Source organism: Streptopelia decaocto, assembly GCF_964273445.1.
Source record: "Streptopelia decaocto genome assembly, contig: HAP1_SCAFFOLD_1732, whole genome shotgun sequence".
Classification (NCBI taxonomy): Eukaryota; Metazoa; Chordata; class Aves; order Columbiformes; family Columbidae; genus Streptopelia; species Streptopelia decaocto.
Genome location: NW_028116486.1, coordinates 20,345 through 31,375, shown reverse-complemented (window position 1 = coordinate 31,375; position 11,031 = coordinate 20,345). Strand labels below are relative to the sequence as shown.

Below are 11,031 nucleotides of genomic sequence, written 5' to 3'. Positions count from 1 at the left end.
GGGGGGGCACAAAGTAGCGGGGGGGGCACACACGCCCCACACAAGCGGCGGGAGATCGCCCCCCCCCCCAAATCCCACCAACATGGCGGCCCCCGCCCGCGTCCCTCCCGCCATGGCGGGCGGGTGGGTGGGTGGGAGGGGCGTGGCTTGCGCTGGCCACGCCCCCCCCCCCGGCGGCGCGGCCGGGGAGCGGAGCGGCCGCTCGGCCACAGGCGCAAGATGGCGGCTCCCAGGGCGGCGTGAAAGCGGCTCCGTCCGGCGCCCGCCCCGCTGCGCCCGCCCCAGCCCGCGCTCCGGGAGCCCCGCGCCGGGGCGGCCCCGCGGCCCCGAGGAAGCGGCGGAGCGGCCGCGGAGCCCGAGCGGCCGGCGGGCGGCAGGTGGGGCCGCCGGGGGGGGGAAGGAGGCGGCCGCCATTTTCCGCACGGGCAGCGACAAGATGGCGGCTCCCAGGGCCCGGGTGGGGGGGGCGGGAATGGCACCCCCGCCAATCGCCCCGGTGCATGGTGGGGGGGGGGGAGTGACCCCCCCGCCAATCGCCCCGGTGCATGGTGGGGGGGGGGGAGTGACCCCCCCGCCAATCGCCCCGGTGCATGGTGGGGGGGCGGGGGGGAATGGGGGGGGCGGGAGTGACCCCCCCGCTAATCGCCCCGGTGCATGGTGGGGGGGGCGGGGGGGGTAATGGGGGGGCTGTGGTGTGTGTGTGTCCCCCCCCCCGGGGTTAATTGCGTCGTTAATTGCGGTGAATGGGGGCGGGGGGGTGTAACGGGGTAATTAACGGTGTGGGGTGGTTGGCGGCGGGGGGGGCTGGGCGCTAATTGGGGGTGGGGGGGAGTGGGGGGGTCATCGGTGGTTCAGGGGGCGCAATGGGGTTCAGTTGATTCAATGAGGTTCATGGGGTGCAGTTGGTTCAATGGGTGCAGTTGGTTCAATGGGGTGCAGTGGGGTTCAATGGGGTGCAGTGGATTCAATGGGGTTCAGTGGGGTGCAGTTGGTTCAATGGGGTTCACTGGGTGCAATGGGGTGCAGTGGGGTGCAGTTGGTTCAATGGGTGCAGTTGGTTCAATGGGGTGCACTGGGGTGCAGTTGGTTCAATGGGTGCACTGGGGTGCAGTGGGTTCAATGGGTGCAGTTGGTTCAATGGGGTGCAGTTGGTTCAATGGGGTGCAGTGGGGTGCAGTTGGTTCAATGGGGTGCAATGGGGTGCAGTTGGTTCAATGGGGTGCACTGGGGTGCAGTGGGTTCAATGGGTGCAGTTGGTTCAATGGGGTGCAGTTGGTTCAATGGGGTGCAATGGGGTGCAGTTGGTTCAATGGGGTTCAATGGGGTGCAGTTGATTCAATGGGGTTCACTGGGTGCAGTTGGTTCAATGGGTGCAGTTGGTTCAATGGGGTGCAGTTGGTTCAATGGGGTGCAATGGGGTGCAGTTGGTTCAATGGGGTTCAATGGGGTGCAGTTGATTCAATGGGGTGCAGTGGGGTGCAGTTGGTTCAATGGGTGCAGTTGGTTCAATGGGGTGCAGTTGGTTCAATGGGGTGCAATGGGGTGCAGTTGATTCAATGGGGTGCAGTGGGGTGCAGTTGGTTCAATGGGTGCAGTTGGTTCAATGGGGTGCAGTTGGTGCAATGGGGTGCAATGGGGTGCAGTTGGTTCAATGGGGTTCAATGGGGTGCAGTGGATTCAATGGGGTTCACTGGGTGCAGTTGGTTCAATGGGGTTCACTGGGTGCAATGGGGTGCAGTGGGGTGCAGTTGGTTCAATGGGGTTCAATGGGGTGCAGTTGGTTCAATGGGGTTCACTGGGTGCAATGGGGTGCAGTGGGGTGCAGTTGGTTCAATGGGGTTCAATGGGGTGCAGTTGATTCAATGAGGTTCATGGGGTGCAGTTGATTCAATGGGGTTCAGTGGGGTGCAATGGGGTTCAATGGGGTGCAGTTGGTTCAATGGGGTGCAGTGGGTTCAATGGGGTGCAGTGGGGTGCAGTTGGTTTAATGGGGTGCAGTGGGTTCAATGAGGCTCAGTGTGGTTCACTGGGTTCAATGGGGTTTAATGGGGTGCAGTGGGGGTCAGTGGGGTTCACTGGGTTCAATGGGGGTAAATGGGGTGCAGTGGGTTCAATGGGGTGCAGTGGGGTACAGTTGGTGTAATGGGGTGCAGTGGATTCAGTGGGTGCAATGTAGTTCAATGGGGTGCAGTGCATTCATTGGGGTGCACTGGGTTCAATGGGGTTCAGTGGGGTGCAGTGGGGTGCAGTTGGTTTAATGGGGTGCAGTGGGTTCAGTGGGGTGCAGTGGGGTGCAGTTGGTTCAATGGGGTGCAGTGGGGTGCAGTGGGGTGCAGTGGGGTGCAGTTGGTTCAATGGGGTGCAGTGGGTTCAGTGGGGTGCAATGGGGTTCAGTGGGTTCAGTGGGGTGCAATGAGGTTTAATGGGGTGCAGTGGGTTCAGTGGGGTGCAATCGGGTTCAGTGGGGTTCAGTGGGGTGCAGTGGGGTTCAATGGGGTTCAATGGGGGTCAGTGGGGGTCAGTGGGGTTCGCTGGTGTTCAATGGGGGTCGATGGTGTCCACTGGTGTTCAATGGGGGTCAGTGGGGGTCAATGGTGCTCAGTGGGGTTCAGTGGGGGTCAATGGTGCTCAGTGGGGTTCGGTGAGGGTCAATGGTGCTCAGTGGGGTTCAGTGGGGTCAATGGTGCTCAGTGGGGGTCAATGGTGCTCAATGGGGGTCAATGGTGCTCAGTGGGGGTCAATGGTGCTCAATGGGGGTCAATGGTGCTCAGTGGGGGTCAATGGGGGTCAATGGTGCTCAATGGGGGTCAATGAGGTCAATGGTGCTCAGTGGGGGTCAATGGGGTTCAATGGTGTTCAGTGGGGGTCAATGGGGGTCAATGGGGTCAATGGTGTTCAGTGGGGGTCAATGTGGTTCAGTGGGGTTCAATGGGGTTCAATGGGGGTCAATGGGGGTCAATGGGGTTCAATGGTGTTCAGTGGGGGTCAATGGGGGTCAATGGGGGTCAATGGTGTTCAGTGGGGGTCAATGGGGGTCGTTGGGTTCAATGATGCTCAGTGGGGGTCAATGGGGTTCAATGGTGTTCAGTGGGGGTCAATGTGGTTCAGTGGGGTTCAGTGGGGTTCAATGGGGGTCAATGGTGTCCACTGGTGTTCAATGGGGGTCAGTGGGGGTCAATGTGGTTCAGTGGGGTTCAATGGTGGTCAATGGGGGTCAATGGGGTTCAATGGTGTTCAGTGGGGGTCAATGTGGTTCAGTGGGGTTCAATGGGGGTCAATGGGGTTCAATGGTGTTCAGTGGGGGTCAATGGGGGTCGTTGGGGTCAATGATGCTCAGTGGGGGTCAATGGTGTTCAATGGTGTTCATTGGGGTCAATGGGGGTCAATGGGGTTCAATGGTGTTCAGTGGGGGTCAATGGGGGTCGTTGGGGTCAATGATGCTCAGTGGGGGTCAATGGTGTTCAATGGTGTTCAATGGGGTTCAATGGGGGTCAATGGGGTTCAATGGTGTTCAGTGGTGTTGAATGGTGTTCAATGGTGTTCATTGGGGTCAATGGTGTTCAATGGTGTTCAGTGGGGTCAATGGAGTCAATGGTGTTCAATTGGGTTCAATGGTGTTCAATGGTGTTCATTGGGTTCACTGGTGTTCATTGGGTTCACTGGGGTTCAATGGTGTTCACTGGGTTCAATGGTGTTCAATGGGGGTCAATGGTGTTCAATGGGGGTCAATGGGGGTCAATGGGGTCAATGGCGTTCAATGGCGTTCAATGGGGGTCAATGGGGGTCAATGGGGTCAATAGGGGGCAATGGGGTCAATGGTGTTCAATGGCGTTCAATGGGGGTCAATGGGGTCAATGGTGTTCAATGGGGGTCAATGGTGTTCAATGGGGGTCAATGGGGTCAATGGGGTTCAATGGGGGTCAATGGTGTTCAATGGGGGTGAATGGGGTTCAATGGTGTTCAATGGTACTCAATGGGGGTCAATGGTGTTCAATGGGGGTTAATGGTGTTCAATGGGGGTCAATGGGGGTCAATGGTGGTCAGTGGGGGTCAATGGTGGTCAATGGGGGTCAATGGCGGTCAATGGCGTTCAGTGGCGTTCAATGGGGTTCAATGGGGGTCAATGGTGTTGAATGGGGGTCAATGGTGCTCAATGGTGGTCAATGGTGGTCAATGGTGTTCAATGGGGTTCAATGGGGTTCAATGGGGGTCAATGGTTTTCAATGGGTTCAATGGGTTCAATGGTGTTCAATGGGTTCAATGGGTTCAATGGTGTTCAGTGGTGTTCAATGGTGTTCAATGGGTTCAATGGTGTTCAATGGGTTCAATGGGGTCAATGGGTTGAATGGGTTGAATGGGTTCAATGGGTTCAATGGGGTCAATGGGTTAAATGTGTTCAATGGGGTCAATGGGTTCAATGGGGTCAATGGGTTCAATGGGGTCAATGCTGGTCAATGGGGTCAATGGGTGCTCGGTGTCCCCCCAGAGCGGGCATGGCGGGGGCGTCGCCCCCCCGGGGTTCAATGGTGTTCAGTGGGGGTCAATGGGTTCAATGGGGTCAATGGGTTCAATGGGTTCAATGGGTTCAATGGGGTCAATGGGTTCAATGGGTTCAATGGGTTCAATGGGGTCAATGGGGTCAATGGGTTCAATGGGGTCAATGGGTTCAATGGGTTCAATGAGGTCAATGGGTTCAATGGGGTCAATGGGGTCAATGGTGTTCAGTGGTGTTCAATGGTGTCAATGGGTTCAATGGGTTTAATGGGTTCAATGGTGTTCAATGGGTTCAATGAGGTCAATGGGTTCAATGGGGTCAATGGGGTCAATGGGTTCAACGGGGTCAATGGGTTCAATGGGTGCTCTGTGTCCCCCCAGAGCGGGCATGGCGGGGGCATCGCCACCCGGGGTTCAATGGTGTTCAATGGGGTCAATGGTGTTCAATGGGGTCAATGGTGTCAATGGGTTCAATGGTGTTCAACGGGGTCAATGGGTTCAATGGGGTCAATGTGTTCAATGGGGTCAATGGTGTTCAATGGGGTCAATGGTGTTCAATGGGGTCAATGGGTTCAATGGGGTCAATGCTGGTCAATGGGGTCAATGGGTTCAATGGGGTCAATGCTGGTCAATGGGGTCAATGGGTGCTCTGTGTCCCCGCAGAGCGGGCGTGGCAGGGGCGTCGCCCCCCCGGGGTTCAATGCTGTTCAGTGGGGGTCAATGGGGTCAATGGGGTCAATGGGTCAATGGGTGCTCTGTGTCCCCCCAGAGCGGGCATGGCGGGGGCGTCGCCCCCCCGGGGTTCAATGCTGTTCAATGGGTTCAATGCTGTTCAATGGGGTCAATGGGGTCAATGGGGTCAATGGGTTCAATGGGTGCTCTGTGTCCCCCAGAGCGGGCATGGCGGGGGCGTCGCCCCCCCGGGGTTCAATGGTGTTCAATGGGGTCAATGGTGTTCAATGGGGTCAATGGGTTCAATGGGTTCAATGAGGTCAATGGGTTCAATGGGGTCAATGGGTTCAATGGTGTTCAATGGGTTCAATGGGGTCAATGTGTTCAATGGGTCAATGTGTTCAATGGGGTCAATGGGGTCAATGGGGTCAATGGGGTCAATGGGTGCTCTGTGTCCCGCAGAGCGGGCATGGCGGGGGCGTCGCCCCCCCGGGGTTCAATGGTGTTCAATGGGGTCAATGGTGTTCAATGGGGTCAATGGGGTCAATGCTGTTCAATGGGTGCTCTGTGTCCCCCCAGAGCGGGCATGGCGGGGGCGTCGCCCCCCCGGGCCCCCCCCGCGCTGCAGCCGCGCTGGAAGCGGGTGGTGGGCTGGTCGGGGCCCGTGCCCCGCCCCCGCCACGGCCACCGCGCCGTGGCCATCAAGGAGCTCATCGTGGTGTTCGGCGGCGGCAACGAGGGCATCGTGGACGAGCTGCACGTCTATAACACAGGTATGGGGATAATATAGATAATATAGGTACAGGGGGTGTGGGCAACGAGGGCATCGTGGACGAGTTACACGTATATAACACAGGTATATGGATAATATAGATAATATAGGTACAGGGGGTATGGGCAATGGGGCATCGTGGACAAGCTGCACGTCTATAACACAGGTATAGAGATAGTATAGATAATATAGGTACAGGGGGTGTGGGCAACGAGGGCATCGTGGACGAGCTGCACGTCTATAACACAGGTATATGGATAATATAGATAATATAGGTACAGGGGGTGTGGGCAACGAGGGCATCGTGGACGAGCTGCACGTCTATAACACAGGTATAGAGATAGTATAGATAATATAGGTACAGGGGGTATGGGCAATGGGGCATCGTGGACGAGCTGCACGTCTATAACACAGGTATAGAGATAGTATAGATAATATAGGTACAGGGGGTATGGGCAATGGGGCATCGTGGACGAGCTGCACGTCTATAACACAGGTATAGAGATAGTATAGATAATATAGGTACAGGGGGTATGGGCAATGGGGCATCGTGGACGAGCTGCACGTCTATAACACAGGTATAGAGATAGTATAGATAATATAGGTACAGGGGGTATGGGCAATGGGGCATCGTGGACGAGCTGCACGTCTATAACACAGGTATAGAGATAGTATAGATAATATAGGTACAGGGGGTGTGGGCAACGAGGGCATCGTGGACGAGCTGCACGTCTATAACACAGGTATAGAGATAGTATAGATATGGGGGCTATGGGCGTGTATGGGGTGTCCTATGGGCAATGGGCCATCGTGGATGAGCTGCATGTGTACAACACCAGTCAGTGCTGGGGGGCCCTATGGGCTTTGGGGGGTCCCTGTGGAGTTTGGGGGTCTCTATGGGCTTTTGGGGGTCCCTGTGTGGTTTGGGGGTCCCTATGTGATTTGGGGAGCCCTGACCCCCGTCCCCCCCCAGCCACCAACCAGTGGGGTCTATGGGGTCTGGGGGTCCCTGTGTGTTTTGGGGAGCCCTGACCCCCGTCCCCCCCCAGCCACCAACCAGTGGGGTCTATGTGGTCTGGGGGTCCCTGTGTGGTTTGGGGGTCCCTGTGTGTTTTGGGGAGCCCTGACCCCCGTCCCCCCCCCCAGCCACCAACCAGTGGGGTTTGGGGGTCCCTATGGGTTTGGGGAGCCCTGACCCCCGTCCCCCCCCCCAGCCACCAACCAGTGGTTCATCCCGGCGGTGCGGGGCGACATCCCCCCCGGCTGCGCCGCCTACGGGTTCGTGTGCGACGGGACGCGGCTGCTGGTGTTCGGGGGCATGGTGGAGTACGGCAAGTACAGCAACGACCTCTACGAGCTCCAGGTACCCCCCCGGCCGTCTGTCCCCCCCGGGGCCGTCTGTCCCCCCCGGGTCCATCCATCCCCCCCCCGGGGCCGTCTGTCCCCCCCCCAGTGTCCGTCTGTCCCCCCCCGGGGCCGTCTGTCCCCCCCCCAGTGTCCGTCTGTCCCCCCCGGGTCCATCCATCCCCCCCCGTGTCCGTCTGTCCCCCCCCGGGTCCGTCTGGCCCCCCCCGGGTCCATCCATCCCCCCCCAGTGTCCGTCTGTCCCCCCCCGGTGTCCGTCTGTCCCCCCCGGGTCCATCCATCCCCCCCCAGTGTCCGTCTGTCCCCCCCCAGTGTCCATCCATCCCCCCCCAGTGTCCGTCTGTCCCCCCCCGGTGTCCGTCTGTCCCCCCCCGGGTCCATCCATCCCCCCCCAGTGTCCGTCTGTCCCCCCCCCGGGTCCATCCATCCCCCCCCAGTGTCCGTCTGTCCCCCCCCCGGGTCCATCCATCCCCCCCCAGTGTCCGTCTGTCCCCCCCCCGGGTCCATCCATCCCCCCCCAGTGTCCGTCTGTCCCCCCCCGGGTCTATCCATCCCCCCCCAGTGTCCGTCTGTCCCCCCCCGGGTCCATCCATCCCCCCCCAGTGTCCGTCTGTCCCCCCCCGGGGCCGTCTGTCCCCCCTGGGTCCATCCATCCCCCCCCCGGGTCCGTCTGTCCCCCCCCGGGTCCATCCATCCCCCCCCAGTGTCCGTCTGTCCCCCCACACCGGCACCAGTTGCTCTGTCCGGACGCCTGGGTCCCTCCCGGACGCCTGGGTTCCCTTCCCAGTGCCCCCCCATTACATCTTAGTGTCCCCCCCAAATCCCCCCCAGTGTCTGTCTGTCCCCCCCCCCAGTGTCCGTCTGTCCCCCCCCACAGTGTCTGTCCCCCCCCCCCAGTGTCCGTCTGTCCCCCCCCCCCAGTGTCCATCTGTCCCCCCAGTGTCCGTCTGTCCCCCCCACAGTGTCCATCCATCTGTCACCCCAGTGTCCATCCGTCCGTCCCCCCCGGTGTCCGTCTGTCCCCCCTGGGGTCCGTCTGTCCCCTCCCCAGTGTCCATCTGTCCCCCCAGTGTCCATCTGTCCCCTCCAGGTGTCCGTCTGTCCCCCCACAGGTCCGTCCATCCCCCCCAGTGTCCGTCCATCCCCCCCGGTGTCCGTCCGTCCCTCCCCCGGTGTCCGTCCGTCCCCCCTGGGGTCCGTCTGTCCCCCCCCCAGTGTCCGTCTGTCCCCACCCCGGTGTCCATCTGTCCCCCCAGTGTCCATCTGTCCCCCCCCCAGTGTCCGTCCGTCCCCCCCATGTCCGTCTGTCCCCCCAGTGTCCATGTGTCTCCCCCCATGTCCGCCTGTCCCCCCCATGTCCGTCTGTCCCCCCACCCTGGCACCAGTTGCTGTGTCACTGGGATATTGGGGCTCTCAGCTCTGCCCGGACGCCTGGGTCCCTCCCGGACGCCTGGGTCCCCTGTGCGGGTTCAGGGTTTCCTCGGGTGTTTTAGGGTTTTCTGGGGGGTTTCGGGGTCCGGGGGGGGTTGTTGGGGTCCCCATGGTGGATGTTGGGCTCCCTGGGGGGGGGTGGGATCTCCCGGACGCCTGGGTCCCTCCCGGACGCCTGGGTCCCCTGGGAGGGTTCAGGGTTTCCTCGGGTGTTTTAGGGTTTTCTGGGGGGGGGTGTTGGGGTCCGGGGGGGGGGGGTTGGGGTTTGGGGGTGTTTTGGGCTCCCTGGGTGGGGTTGGATCTCCCGGACGCCTGGGTCCCTCCCGGACGCCTGGGTCCCCTGGGAGGTTCTGGGTGGTTTCTCTGCCCATTTGGGGGTTATTAGGGGGGGGTTTTGGCTCCGGGGGGGGGTGTCGGGGTCCCCGCAGGTTTCGGGGTCCCCACCCCCCCCAATTCCAGGCCAGCCGGTGGGAGTGGAAGCGGCTGAAGGCGAAGACCCCCCGGAACGGGCCCCCCCCGTGCCCCCGGCTGGGCCACAGCTTCTCCCTGGTGGGCAACAAGTGCTACCTGTTCGGGGGGCTGGCCAACGACAGCGAGGACCCCAAGAACAACATCCCCAGGTGGGGGGGGGCATGGGGGGCATGGGGGGGGGGCACCCATGGGGGGGCCATGGGGGGGCACCAACCACAGCGAGGACCCCAAGAACAACATCCCCAGGTGGGGGGGCACCCATGGGGGAGGCACCCATGGGGGGGCCATGGGGGGCATGGGGGGGCACCCATGGGGGGCTGGGGAACGACAGCGAGGACCCCAAGAACAACATCCCCAGGTGGGGGGGGGCACCCATGGGGGGGGGCACCCATGGGGGGGCCATGGGGGGGCTGGCCAACGACAGCGAGGACCCCAAGAACAACATCCCCAGGTGGGGGGGGGCACCCATGGGGGGGGGCACCCATGGGGGGGCCATGGGGGGGCTGGCCAACGACAGCGAGGACCCCAAGAACAACATCCCCAGGTGGGGGGGCATGGGGGACATTGGGGGGGCACCCATGGGGGGAGCACCAACCACAGCGAGGACCCCAAGAACAACATCCCCAGGTGGGGGGGGGCATGGGGGGCATGGGGGGGCACCCATGGGGGGGCACCCATGGGGGGGGCTGGCCAACGACAGCGAGGACCCCAAGAACAACATCCCCAGGTGGGGGGGCATGGGGGACATTGGGGGGGCACCCATGGGGGGGCACCCATGGGGGGGGCTGGCCAACGACAGCGAGGACCCCAAGAACAACATCCCCAGGTGGGGGGGCACGGGGGGCATGGGGGGGCACCCATGGGGGGGCACCAACCACAGCGAGGACCCCAAGAACAACATCCCCAGGTGGGGGGGACATGGGGGGCATGGGGGGGCACCCATGGGGGGGCATGGGGGGGCACCCATGGGGGGGGCACCAACCACAGCGAGGACCCCAAGAACAACATCCCCAGGTGGGGGGGCATGGGGGGGGGCACCCATGGGGGGGGCACCAACCACAGCGAGGACCCCAAGAACAACATCCCCAGGTGGGGGGGCACCCATGGGGGGGCACCCATGGGGGGGCACCAACCACAGCGAGGACCCCAAGAACAACATCCCCAGGTGGGGGGGCACCCATGGGGGGGGTATGGGGGGGCACCCATGGGGGGGCACCAACCACAGCGAGGACCCCAAGAACAACATCCCCAGGTGGGGGGGCACCCATGGGGGGGGTATGGGGGGGCACCCATGGGGGGGCACCAACCACAGCGAGGACCCCAAGAACAACATCCCCAGGTGGGGGGGTCCCAGGTGTTTGTGTCAGATCCCTGGGTGATACCACTGAGACTTATGGGGGGGTCCCAGGGACTCTGTGTTCACTGGGGTCCCTCTGGGCGTCAGTTCCCTGGGTGATACCACTGAGACCTGGGGGGGTCTCAGGTCCCTCTGTGTCAGTCCCCTGGGTGATACCACTGAGACTTGTGGGGGGGGTCTCAGGTCCCTCTGTGTCAATTCCCTGGGTGATACCACTGAGACCTGGGGGGGTCTCAGGTCCCTCTGTGTCAGTTCCCTGGGTGATACCACTGAGACTTGGGGGGGGGTCCAAGGTCCCTCTGTGTCAGTCCCCTGGGCGATACCACTGAGACTTTTGGGGGGGGGTCCAAGGTCCCTCTGTGTCAGTCCCCTGGGCGATACCACTGAGACCTGGGGGGTCCCAGGTGTCTGTGTCAGCTCCCTGGGCGATACCACTGAGACTTGTGGGGGGGTCCAAGGTCCCTCTGTG

The 11,031-nt window shown here is 61.9% G+C and overlaps 1 protein-coding gene across 1 annotated transcript in view; it reads left to right on the top strand.

The window, feature by feature from the left end:
- Nucleotides 1–266: 266 nt before the first annotated feature.
- The window catches only part of LOC309452188 (host cell factor 1-like), a gene marked incomplete at its 3' end in the record, with an annotated part of 30,201 nt that continues 19,436 nt past the window's right edge, over nt 267–11,031 (top strand). The window contains 4 exon segments of the mRNA XM_082076865.1: nt 267–377; nt 5,746–5,939; nt 7,153–7,301; nt 9,194–9,354. Of these exon segments, the coding sequence (XP_081932991.1) occupies nt 5,753–5,939; nt 7,153–7,301; nt 9,194–9,354 (497 nt within the window).